At 39.8% G+C, this 13,640-nt stretch overlaps 1 protein-coding gene across 4 annotated transcripts in view; it reads left to right on the forward strand.

Annotated features, from left to right (window-relative positions):
• The window catches only part of PLXNB2 (plexin B2), a 267,982-nt gene that overhangs the window by 191,700 nt on the left and 62,642 nt on the right, over window positions 1–13,640 (forward strand). For all 4 annotated transcript variants that reach the window (XM_055711145.1, XM_055711147.1, XM_055711146.1 and 1 more), the window contains 6 exons: window positions 3,206–3,306; window positions 5,493–5,619; window positions 7,388–7,538; window positions 9,822–9,936; window positions 10,682–10,784; window positions 11,256–11,357. In XM_055711145.1, the coding sequence (XP_055567120.1) occupies window positions 3,206–3,306; window positions 5,493–5,619; window positions 7,388–7,538; window positions 9,822–9,936; window positions 10,682–10,784; window positions 11,256–11,357 (699 nt within the window). The remainder of the gene's footprint in view (window positions 1–3,205; window positions 3,307–5,492; window positions 5,620–7,387; window positions 7,539–9,821; window positions 9,937–10,681; window positions 10,785–11,255; window positions 11,358–13,640) is intronic.

Raw genomic sequence — 13,640 nt, forward strand, 5'->3', positions numbered from 1 at the left:
ACTGAGCAAGTGCAGCAGGAAAGGTTTGGTGGACTTTGCTACAAAAGGCACAGCCAGTCTTTTCTAGGTTCCCCTTCTCTGTACTGATGGGTGAGGCACAATGGATTTTTGTAAAGAAAGGAAGAAAAAAAAAGCAAGTAGGAGATGAGAGGGGTACCAGATTTCTCCTTCACCTCCAGCTGTAACCCTCTTCTGACACTTCTTTTTGTGGTGGCTGGAGCTGCCAGCCTCAGACGCATGGTTCAGCAGCTCTCCAGGACAGGATGGGTGACAGGCTGCAACTATCTCCAGCTCTGACAGTGACACGGAATGGGACGAGGGAGACGCTGTGGCAGCAGTAACACAGGGAGAATGGGGGGCTGTGAAAGCAGGGTATTTGGGGAAAACAGTAGGAGAAGAATGTTCTCTGTTTTGTAAAAGGATTAATATGAATTCCTGCCACGGGAATGTTATATTCTAGCTGAAGGTTTTCAGGCTAGAAGCCACATTGGAAAAAGTGCCAGATAAACGACTGATAAAGCATTTAATATGGCTGTGTGAGAGAGGTTTCCTCGGGTTTGGTGGGGTTTTTTTGAGTAGTTGATACTTTTCTCATTTGGCTTCTGTTCAGATTTTGAACAGAACTCCAACCTTCAGTGTTGTCCACAAAAGCCTGGGTGGCCTGGCACCCCATTTGACAAGCTGGCACATTGCTTAAAAGCCCATGAAGTCCCAGCCAGGCTGTGGCACGAGCTGCTGAGCAGTGTAAGAGATGGCAGCAACCTTGAAGGAAGATAAGCTTTCTGGTGACACACTTCTTGAACTGGTAGAATTTAGAAAGGCCACAGAAAAATTTTTCAGAGAAATATAATTGCATCTCTACAAAGTGTTTGAATTCAGAAAGCTGCCAATTTCTTCCAAAGAAAAGATTTCAATTTAATTTTTTTTCCAAGTAGCTCTCATAGACACTGTAGTTTCTGAATAATGTGAATAATAGTTTTCTTTTACAAAACCTGTTCAGCTTAAATATGAATAACTACAGTTGGGAGCTCTGTAATGGCATTACATTACTGTCATCTCCAGGAGTTAATTACAATGAGCAGCCCCACCCACTTTAGCAGCAGATGGAGAGGAGAGTGGAGGCCTTGGGAGCTGGGGGAAAGGAAGCGACGTAAGCGAGGGGAGAATGAATACTGAAACATGCACTTCTGGGTTAAGCGCAGCTAAGAGTTGTGGGAATAGAGTTATCAGAAACCTGCCCTGGGAGTTAAAGTGGTTTAGAGTTATTTAAAATAAGGTAAACAATAAAGGGCAGGCTAGCTGTACTGACAGGCATACTTACTACTAAGCTACCTGGCAGATGCAGCCTGCCTCAGCATTTGGAAATGAACTGCTTGGGCTCTGTAAGCGTTTGAGCAAAGTGAAAGTGATGATGTGGTGGGTGATAACTTCAAGCAGCCTTTAAAAAGAAATCAGTCTGAGAGAACTACAGGGAAGAACAATACAGGGGGTAAGAGCCATAGTGAGAAATAAGCCCTTGCTTTCCTGTTTCACTTCTCCGTCTTTTCCTCCCAGTTTCTGCCACTGTATCAATAGCAGTGGGTTGTTTTTTGAGCAAATGCTTTCAAAAGTCGGCTCCCTCCTCCCCATTCATCTCCCAGAGCTTGGGCAGAGATCAGGAGAAGCCCCTTGCAGCTTCTTGGGGGGCTTGGAAAGGAGCATAGCACCCCTGCTGTGCTCACACTGGTTCATTACAAGTGAACAACACTGGTAGGATCCCAAATTCCTTATGGTACGTACCATGCTGGGAGGAAAGCAGAAGCCTGTAGCAGTCACCTACCATGATCACTAGCTTATGTGCTTGTTTTAGCTTCTACCACTCTCTTTGATTAAGAGTGCCAATTAGAAAATCTCTTCTCTGCATTTTGAAGCTGGCTGTAAATGGAGCTGCTTTTTTAAAAAAAAATAATCTGTTAAGTTTACATAAAACTTGCAGAGACAGCAATCTCTAGGGCTTGTTTCTGCCTGCCCAAATTATGAAATAAATACTTTGTCATAAAAAAGCCATTCACTGGATATTAAATTACTCATGGGTACCACTTGGTGAAACAGAGTGCTAGTAGCCCATCTCCAGTTAGGCAAGAATCTTTGGAACAAGAGAAGGGAGAAAAGGTAAGCCTCTGTATTAATAAATGCAAGAGCACTACCCAATATTGATGTTTTCCTTAACTGAGTCAGCCTGAACTCTCTGAATGTGAAAGAAAAAGCCAAGTTCAGACTTTCAAAGTAGCTTTGTAATTGCCAGTCGTTTTAATTGAGATTATAAGGTAGAAAAAAGAAAGCTCACATCTCAATGTTACTTTTGCTAGAGTTCTTGCTCTCTTTAAAAGTAAAACACAGTCATCGACTGAAAGATGTATATCCCATTCTCCTCTGCACCATTTCAGCAGCGTAACTGAAAGAGATGGTTGTGTGCTGGCTCCTTTTTCTGAGCATTAAAGAAAGACAAAATTGTTTCTTCTCGGCACCAAAGGAAATCAAAACCAGAAGCTGTATATTTACTGGGAGACAGAGACATGAGAAGTGACGATGCTTTTTTCGCTGCTGATTTCTGTCATAATTATTTCCATTTTCTTTCATTAATGTATTGCATGGTGGAGAGTTACGCATGGAGAAGTGCAGTAACCCAAAGCACCCTGGCTGTCTCATACTTGCAGACTTTCTGAAACGCCTTTTCTGGCTAAAAGTGTCACTGATGGTTGCATTTCCAAACAATTTCATCTTCATGCAGTGATATGAGGGGATCTAGCCAGTACCAGGTAGCCTTTTGAAAGTATCCATCCTACAGTAGCTATTTCTTGAAAACAGAGCATTGTTGACGCAATTTCTGTAACGCAGATTTCCAGACGTAGCATAACTGGAGGAACTGAAAAGCTCAATTTTTGTAAGACTTGCTTATGATTCTTGATTATAACAATGTCCTATGTTACTTTAAAGAAAGATTAGAGAATATTGGAGTGAAAAAAAGCAGGAAAATTGTGTGAATTTGGACTTTATTAAGGGGGAAATAACCAGGCTCTGGTTTTGTATGTATTTCCTTAAAATCAAGCTGAGTTCTGGTCATAGTAATACAGGGTCAAGTCTGTACAACCCTGTCCACAAATGTTGGTGTCTCCTTGTGTTTTCTTCAGATTCGTTATGGTTTGCCTTACTTTTGGTTCTCCAGGTGCATCGGCTACCTGTGCAGGACTGCCACAAATATTCAGACTGTGAGAAGTGTGCTCAAGCAAGGGATCCGTACTGTGGCTGGTGTGTGAGAGAAGGCAGGTGAGTGCTGCTGGTGTTTTCTCAGGTGCAGGCAGTGGAATAGTGTAAATTTCGACACGTGCTGTGGGCTTCTGCTTGGCATAGTGATCCCAGCTCTTTGTACTTGGCCTTATGCTCCTGATAGTGATTTAATCTTATCACACAGACATTGATATCAATCTTGTGTGCACACAAATAAGTCCCCATTGACTTCTGCAGATTTGATTAGTTTGGGAAAATACATACTTCTGTGCTGCTACTGAAAATCAGTATACATCTTCTGACTGCATGTTCTATCACTCTCTGAACTGTAGAGTAAAATGTTTTCCCAGAAATTATGAGTGCTCCCTATTTAAAATCCAGAAAATACAGCATATATTTTAAGTACAGCAGAAAAGTGTAAAAAAGAACATGAAAGAAAAACCTGTTAATTTCTTAAGTATATAGCTCAAATGATGTTTTTATATAAACATCATCTATCAAGACATGGAGCTACACTGAACCCTTACCTAACTGTAGGAGAGCAGAAAGTGGCATTTGGTTAACTATCTGCAGAGGTTAACTGAATTAATATTCAAACACATGTAAACTAGGACAGCACTGAACAGCTCTGGTATGTCTCTTCTTTGCACTCTGCATTGATTGGAGTGGCATGAGGGAAGAGTGGTCCTGCAGCTCTCTTTTTGACTACTAAGTTAATTAACCCCTTGGCATGGGTGTTGGGAATTAGTGATTCTAAGTACTTGCTGTTGGAACAAAGGGGCTATTTAATTATAGTATGCAGATGAATTTCAGGCTTCTAGCTTCCTGTCTGAAAATGTGAACTGTCACATTAAGTTACCTATCAGCCTGATGTGTAGCCTAATATGGAGCACTGCAGAGAAACTTACACAGCACTTGCAGGTTTATGTAATACGCTGTAACTCGTCCAGCCTGTGTTTGCTGTGGGTGGAACCTGAGGATTTGGAATATACACCTCAAACTCCTCCTGGGCTGCTGGGAGTTGAAAGCTGTGTCATATATCGTACAAAAGGCAATTTTCCTTAGATTTCCCTTCAGGTTTCTGATATGATCATTGACCTCAATATCTCAAAATATTAATGGCCTCTGAGAACAGGCAAACGGGATTTTTTGCATTTGCTAGTATTTATTTCCAATGGGGAGAAAAAAAAGTGTTTGATTTCTAATGCTTTTCTTATCTGCAGCAAGTTCTGTCTCATGGTCACACACAGCACTTAATAGTGTGTTTAGGGATATGCTATATGAATGTAGACTCTGTATGTAAATTATATATTTAAGGGCAGTTTTACCAGAACTGTGCAGTAACTGCACTGTGTAAAGCCCCTGATGAGTTAATAGTCTTCTGCTACAGCAGCCAGAGATCCCACTGCATTTTCTCCTAAACTTTGCACAGAGTGGAAGGAATATGCATGAGACTGTCCCCACACACACACTTCAGCAAGCTTTTGTAGCCACATACACAGCTTCTGCACTGCTCTTCTTTCTGTCCTTCCTGTACTTGAGCTGGGAAAAGCTCTCAGGGGTTTCGGTGAGGCTGCACAACCACTGGTTGTCTTCCCGTAGCAGTAACAGTGCCCTGGCAGAGAGAGGTCTTAAAGTACTTACAGGAGTGAAATGAATGAAAACATTCGCTACAAAAGGAACATTCCTAGTGCTACAGCTTCACGGGAGCTTTCCACAAGCCCGGTGTCCCCAGCAATAATTCTCTGTTGCATTTTGCTCTCACAAGAGGGGTGTCTTATTACTGGCAACACGTAGGTGTCTGCCACTGGACTTGCAGAAAAAACAAACTGTGCCCACTCATTCAGGACTTTGTTATATATTACAATAAAGATTAATCAGCCTGGTTTCAGATGATCAGACAATGGCTCCATTGCCTGATGGCTCCTGTGCTAAATATTACTGCCTCTGTATGGAATTGGGTTGTCTAATCCAATGTGGTGTTCAAAATAGTATGGGCGTGTTTCCCCACTTGCTTTTGATATCTTAAACCATAAATACTTATTCCATCATGTATTCTATTAAAAATTCTCTAATAGCAACCTGAATAGTCATTATAAAAGCAAATGCCCAGTCATCTTGTGTTGTAATTTCAGGCTCTAATCCTGAAATTGTTGCGTAGTTCAGAGAAAGCAGAGTCCAGCTATAATATTGCTTTGCTTTGGGTTTTGTTCCTGTTTTGTCAGGTGCACAAAGAAGGCAGACTGTGGAACAGCCGATAAGGAGAACCACTGGCTGTGGAGTCCAAGCGGCACATGCATGACTATCATTAGTGCAGACCCTCTAAATATGAGTCGCAGAGCCCCTGCTAAGGTATGGCAAGAAAATGCTTTCCCTACATGTTCTTGAAGCACATTGATGTGACTACCAGGAAGCTTAATATTTGCATTTCTTTATGCACAGTGGAGACTAAGAATAGGATCATGTTTTGGATATCTCAGTCTCTGGCATATCTCACAATGCTCTTTCTTGCCTGCTGTTTTTGCAGGCTGGTAGTTCATGTTTTCTTCGAAGAAATGCTCTTTTTGACCTTCTGTGTAAACCAAAATGATGCACTAGTATGGATGATAAAGCACTTACAATTATCTGAATATTATTAAAGTCTTGCACAATGTTGTATAACCCATAAAAAGTAATTGATAGGGGAGATTTCATGCTGCCCTTTCAGCTTACTTGAGCATAAACTTAAGTAAGCAGTGAAGCTATAAGCTGTTGCTTTAAAATCAGTGGTAGTTTTGCCTACACAGCAAAGTCTGTCTGGGTACATGAGGAAGGTAAATTCAGCATGCAAAATGACTCTGTGGCCACAAAACTGAGTGTTCACGGTGTGACCAGGGTCAGGGTGTCATAACTTGCTTGAACTCCAGATGAAGCATGCCAGTGCAGACTGAGGGCTTCCTGGGGCTGCTCAGCAAGTAAAATCAGTAAAATGGCTTTTAAGCCCTCTTAAGCAGAAATGAAGGGACTTTCATTCAAGTCGCTGTAATTCCATTCCTAAATGTTGTAAACAGCATTATATTAAAGACATTTTTATGTTGAATGAAAACATTACTAGAGTGTAACTAATCCACTTAAAATCCATACCTTCTCGTAGCTCAGATCTTGTCAACTTGTGTTGACAAGTCTCTGGTGTCTCATACGAGCATCTGAGGCCAAAACACCTAAAACCCAAAACCAGACTCAACTTCAAATGAGCATTTACATGCTGCCTGCAACATCACTAATGCCACTGTTTCCTCACGATTCCTTTACTCACCAGAAAATGTTGCAGCTCATAACATAGTGGAACAGTTTCAATGAGAAAGGGATGATTGTTATTTCTACTGGCAATGCAAAATGGAAAAAGTTAACCTGCATAATTAACACATCTGAAGCATTAAATAGACAGCATCCAAAATTGCAAGAAATCCATTAATTTCATCCAAAATTCATACTTTCCTTGCTAAGTTTTCCCATTTCATTTTGCTTTTAGTTTCACACATGCATTCTGTATTGGTAATTTTCTCAAGGACGTTAAGACCTCACCATCACTCAAGAATCCTTTTTCAGCAGTAAAGATAGATCTCAGTGGGTTTATTGGATGTACATTGAGTCTTGAGGAAGCCAATTTTTCTGTCAGCCCTTTCAAACTTCAGCTTTTCCAGCCCATCCAGCCTTGGTTTCATTATGCACTAGTAACACCTAAGGTTAATGTAATTTTAATTAAGTTTGTCAGGATTTCAGTGTTAACTACTGTGTTTACTGTTGCTAAACTGGATGCTGAGGACAAGAATAAAAGGCTTTGGGTGTGTCTGTACAGACATTTTTGTTCTGATCTAATGCATTGACAGGACAAGAGGGTTTTGTACCAGTCTAATTCGACATAGACCCAGCCTGGAAGAACTAGTAGAGGTACAAGAAAAAAAGATTAACAGATGGGAAGAAAGAAAAAATGAAAAGGAGAACCATCTGCTGTGATACTAGCCAAAATATCACCACTGACCAAAAAAGAAGAGCAGTTGACATTCTCTGACAATAAATCCTACCGGGTCTTGGTTAATTTCTTTCAAATATTTTACCTTTTTTTATATTTTGTTTCCAGGTGGAACTGACTGTAAGTCCATTGCCAGCTTTGACTCAGAGCGACCAGGTTTTGTGTACATTTGGTGAAACAACCCATTACGCTCAAGTAAAAGAAGGGGTTATTGTCTGTGATCCACCCGATATAATTCCTCCAACACCAAAATATCAAGGTAAAGAAGTATTACTTTATTTATATATCTATGTATAATAAAAGGAAAGAATGTAGCCTGCTGGTTCTAATGTGGTGCTCTCATACGAGCTGCATACAAGTGTTTTTTTCCTCTTCCAGTCCCTTTCCCCAGATAGTCTGTTGCTGAACTGTCCTGTGAAAAATTAAAAAAAAAAAAAAAAAGATTTGTTCAAATTTTTCCCATTGCTATATTTACAAGCTGTAGCATTCACAGTGTTTCTACCAGGAACCTGAAACAGGAGACTGGCAGAGGTGTATGCACAGAGCCAGAGTGGTGCTATTCTGTGTTCCAAACAAACAAAACCCAGCTACTCTAATCTTACCCTTATCATTCTTGAGTTGTGGAAGATACAAAGTTTTTCTCTTGATGTCTTAGTTTTGCCCTAGTCAGCTGTAGTTCAGTGACTTGTTTTCTGGTCCATGTCAAAGGCTGTCCTTTCTCTCGTAAAGCCTTCTGGCCTCTTCTATGTGCCCTCCAGCTTCTGCAAAAGTAAGACCAGTGGAAAAAGATGTGATCATATAATTAAAGGCTGTATCATTGTTCTGAACCGCTGATTATATGCTTAAGGTCTGTTGCCAACCATAATTCTTGTGCTATTTCCTAGACAGTTCTTTAAGTTCATACATCATGATGCATAAACACATGGAATAAAACTGTTAACACAGCACTGTTTATTATGTATCAAGTTTAAAAAAACAAAAAGAAAAACCCAAAAAAACAAGTGGTCTTGGAGCTTGCAGGGGTACCTGTGAGGATATCCCTTTTATATGTATAACAACAGCCATGAACTGTCAAAGCAATACTTAGAAGTACTTTTTAAGATAAGTTTCAATTTTCTTAAGACTGAAACTGGTCAAAATCTAGTTTTATTTGCAGGAAAAGTAATGAAGGTAAAATCTCACTCTTAAACTGGCTGGGGTGTTTCACAGTATCAGATTATGCTAATCGTTAAAGCAGCACTCTGTTATTTAAGGCCAAATCACATTCCCTAAACATTTTGTAAAGCAGGACATAAAGCAACCAGGTTGATAAACATGACATCTTGATATCTTCCAGCATAAAATATGCAACTAGAAGCCTGTTAGGGATGGCATTAGAGTAACCAAGTCACCTAGAAATAATACGTCTCTCTGAGTTCGTTGAACAGGGACCCATCTGAAAGGGTGTCCAAAAGTAATATAAATATGCTCAGAAGCTTGGCAGACACTTCAGAAGAAGGCAGATGGTTATGAACACAGGCAGTGGTTCCTGGCAGCATGTGACAAAAAAGTCCTGAGCCATCCACTTACTGTTAAGTAATCCTATTGAGTTTGGAAAAGTCTGGGTTACTTCAGTTGTGGTTGGTTCCAAAGGGACTAGGATGTATCTAGAGAGGAAGGATGCTTTTTTGCAGTCCTGTTGTTAGGAAATCCCCTGGCGTTCCTACCAGTCTGAAATATTCAAGGGGACCCAGTGCAAGCAAAGGTGACTTCCGGCCACGAAGCTGATGGTCTTCCAAGAACCTGTTGAAGGAAAGCAGAGTTTGAAATTGCTCAATATCTTGTGAAATAGCTTGTCACAAGGGCTCAATGATTTCTGCAAAAGGTATTTCAAACAGCTTTGCTGAGGAAAGCACCAGTTTCTGACGATAAATTTTCCATTCTTAGTTCAGTAATAATCCAGATGAGAAGTACATTTGTGGAGAAACCATGTACAGTGAACTGAAGATCACAAGTGCCTGTGGTAACTTAGCTTTGCAGGCCCTGTTAGGCATTAACCACAATGATCACTTGCTTTAATTCACATGATGATGACAGTTTTAATCCACGAATGAAAGAAGTAATTTTACATGCAGACATATTCATATTTAAGAAAATGTTTTATTTAAAATGACTGTTCTCATGCCAGTTTTCATCTGTATTCAATTATCTCCTTTCTCAGTTTTCCTTGTTCTTCTAGACTTTTTAAAATTCTAGCATGATGATAGCACCACTGAGAAACACTTCCATAAAACTAAGCTATTCTGTGATTTTGCTTCTTCTCTTTATCTCATCTCGGCTTTTCTTCTGACAGCCACGTGCTGAAAATTTTGTAAAGCTTAAAAAGACAAAACAGAGCTTATAGATATAAAGTCTAACAGGTCATGAGATCTGGAGCATCAACAGTATTGTTAAATATTTGCTTATGTGCTGTAAAATAACAGAAGTATTATCATTGTATTATTCAGCTCAAGAGCTAAAGAATTCCACCACCACTTAGATAATTCTTTTTCTTTCGTGATAGATCATGTTTCAGTTCCACTTCAGTTAACTTTTGAAGAGAACAAGGTATTTTTTGCGTCACATACTTACCCTTTTTATGACTGTGAAGAAGCAATGAATCTTTTTGAAAATCAACCGTAAGTACTTCAGCTTCTTAACTTAGGTGTTTAGATCCTGTAGCATGGTGTTTCAGTTAACTGGCAGCTGAGTTGCTCAACCATTTCATAATTAAGGCTTTAGCCCTCTCAAAATCTAATGTCCAAATCCTTTTTCTTACATTTTAATGGAGCTTTTAAAAGGTTGAAGAGCAGCAGGTGAGCCGGTAACGTAAAACACGTGGAAAAGGACTATTCATGGCACATATAATTAAAGGCTAGTTTATTGGGTTGCCATTTCTGTAGCTGCTAATGTATCTGCAGGTGAGCTCTGCGGACATCTGCTTACCTACTTGTTCCCTCAAATGATGAATTGGTGCTTTGGGTTGTGGTGCATTCAAATAGGACAGTCAAAGCTGGCTCTGCCCCCATCATCTGCCCTGCTGAGGTGATGCTGCCCCGGGGCAGGCGCAGCCAGCCCACAGCCCGCTTTGTTCATCCTTGTGTATGAAGGTTGATCAAGATCATTTCCAGTCATCTCAGACTCGATCTCAAAGTTTGTGCGAGATGCTGTAGTTTTCTGATCCTTGCTCAAATATTTAAGGGAGAAATTAGCTTTTGGGGGTTCTCGAACTGTTCTTACTATGAATTTTTCAGCTTAAAATAGTAAGGACACTATAACAGATTGATCTAGCCTCCATGAATAAAGATGGAATTTCATTTACTTTTTTTGTCAACCGGGGAAAAAGCCTGACAGTTTGTCATGACTATCATGTTATATTTGTAGATGCTATTCCTGTGCAAGCAATAGATGGAATTGCCAGTGGGACTGGAAGAGACATATCTGTGAAGAGTCCTCTTCAGTACAGGATGTGATTAAACAAAATATGGTAATGTTTAAAAATAAGATTATTAGGTTTTTATTAGAACACTTCTGTATTTTCTTTACTTTCTCTCTCGTATCAGTTGGTTGAATTAGGGATTTTAAAATTATTCTAAAGTTAACTCCAGAGTGTAAGGTGGGTTTTTTTAGTGACAGTGCGGGGGTGGGAATTTAAGGGTGTGATTGAGGAGGGGCAGTGAGACTGAATAACTCCTGAAAGGATATTTTTGTTCCTTTTACTATTTTGCTTCAATGGGAGGAACAAGATTTCAAGGCTGAGAAAGATAATCACCCACAGCTTTGACATATGCTGCAGTCATTTTTAGCATGTCTAATTTGAAAGGGTGTAATCAAATCTGTCACTGTATTTTAAGCATGAAGTTCTTCAGAACAATCATTCCATTGTCCGAAGGCCATTGGAGCTTGTTGTGATAAGACTTTTTATTTGGAATAACATATAAAATGTTTCTCTCACCAGGAAGAAGAATGCCCACAGTTTCTAAATCCTAACCCTCCAATAATACCTATGGAGTACCGAACGACGGTGTATTTCGAGGGAAGACATCTAGCTTATTATCGGGTAAGAAGATTAATTCAGTGCTAGCTGTCGTTTGAATTCCACTTAAACTGCAGCCCACACCCCTAAACTAGAGCATTAGTTTGTGTTCCTTGGAGATCCTGCTCATAACTGTTTTTAAAGAAGGAAGAGAGCTACATGCTCAAGTTTGATATAATATTGGTTACTGTAGTAGAGTCATCACCAAGACAGAACCAGAGCTCGACATAGGTGTTGGGGGGGTGGGGGGAGTTTAAAGAGTGTAAGTTGAACCTACTGAAACACCTGACAATTATTTTTCATCTAATGAAATGAGAGAAGATTTAGGAATTGTGAATGTGTCTTTTCTTTTTTCTAATTAAATACTGGGGTATTTTTGTTCTAGAATGACATCACTTTTGTGCTTAATTCAGTTCTAATTTTTCAAACAAAAAAATGCACTCAGAAATTAAATGGTTCTTAGTGTGAAATGCACTCAGAAATTAAATGGTTCTTAGTGTGAATAAAACAATCTTTTACTTTTCTTTTTGTGTGTGTGCGACCATCAAACCAGAGATCAGGTATTTTCTTAGATGTAGCAAGGGTTTCTCAGTACTTGCTTCCAGAAAGTAAATTACAAAGCTTCTAAGAAGCCAGACTTTGACCTCAAGCTTTTAATTGTTTTATAACCCAGACAATGCATACAATTTTATTGTTACTTTGATAAAAATAAAGTTTAAACCTCACTTCTTTAGGTGATAGCTCAAGTATTGTTCTATTACTATTGTTTGTTTCTGTGTTGTCTTTGTGTAAATGTGAATTGATGATAAGATACACTGGAGATTGCATCGATTGCTTTAACTACCAGCCATCTGTCCAGGGAAAGAAGGCTCTTGGGTTTTGAGGGTGGGTTGGTTTTTTTTCCCTTTCTCAAATTGAAGTACTGTACAGCTTATGACGTCCTTCTATCACCTCTGCTGTGCCTGCCAAGGGGTGAAAAAGGGTGAACAGGTCTGGGGAGTAATGTAAGAGAGATATTCAGAGAAGGGTAAAAAGCAACCTGCAAGCACTGCAATCATATGAAGTGTATCACTACACAATACATATAGCAAGACCATGCTATACAAACATATGTTCAAAAATAAACATTTTTGTTTGAAGACCTTAAAATATATGTAAGCAAAGAAAAGCAATTTGGTGAATTTGGTCTGTTCTCTGAGATGCCGGGACAGGTCCTTGGTAGGATATCTGGCTGTATGCAAGATGTGGCTCACAAAACTTGCCTTAAAGGCCACAGCTAGCTCTGCTAAAAATGGACAAGTATTTCAAAGAATTTACTCACATTTCTGTTGTTTAACATTGTGAAGAGCTGTTTTTCTGCACAAGAGGAAAATCTTTCCCTGCTCACTTGATGTAAGTGGAAGTACCCCTTCTCTGTCAAGAACAAGTTCAGGGCAGATGCATAACCTAGATATGCTGGATTTGACTTCCAGAGGACCTTTTTCCTCCAAGGAGAAACAGCAGCAGGAACCCAAAACCTCCTTCATCTAGTTTATCATTCTGTGAATAAGCACTTTAATCTTTCTGAACTACTAGTAGAGGAAAGGGAATGAAAAAGCTTCTGTCCTTTTTTTTTTTTTTCTCTGTAAGGTATCAATTACATTTAAGAAAGGCAGAGATGTATCCTGTGGATTGAATGCCCTGTCATGGGCAGCAGCGTTTAATGGTTTGCCTACAGACCAGACTTAGTATGCATTTATTTAACTTGGAACCGGGAAGGCTTACATGGAATTCAAGTCTCTGTAAGAAGCAAGATGAATGCATAGGCCCTAGGCTGGAGTTTTGCTGGAGAGCAATAAGTGTCACGTGATTTCAGAATAATTTTTCTTAGGTGAGAACAATGAGGGAACACCATCTCTGTCATGGGAGCAGCTCCATACATCCTGATACAGAGATGCATTTTTAGGCCAAAATAATAATGCTTTCAGTGCCAGGACTTGAACAGGCACACACAGTGACTACAGCTGTAGATACAGACCTCTAAGTATATGCAAAAGCGATAAATAAGGCATGAAATAGTTGTAATCTTACAGGCACTTATGCCTGTGGGGTCATGCTACCTGAAGCAGTTACTTTGTTTACTGAAAGTTCATTTGAGTAAGGACATAACCTACATTCAGCCTCTGGTAAACATCTCATGGAGGGCAAGGTGGCTCAGGAGAAGCCATGGACGGATATTTTGTATGGGTTGGCCTGCAGCCTAAAAGCAAAACAGCACAAGGCTTCTCATGTGGAACGATTTTGCCACAGGATATGCTGGGCATTACA

Source organism: Falco cherrug, chromosome 5 (assembly GCF_023634085.1).
Source record: "Falco cherrug isolate bFalChe1 chromosome 5, bFalChe1.pri, whole genome shotgun sequence".
Lineage (NCBI taxonomy): Eukaryota > Metazoa > Chordata > Aves > Falconiformes > Falconidae > Falco > Falco cherrug.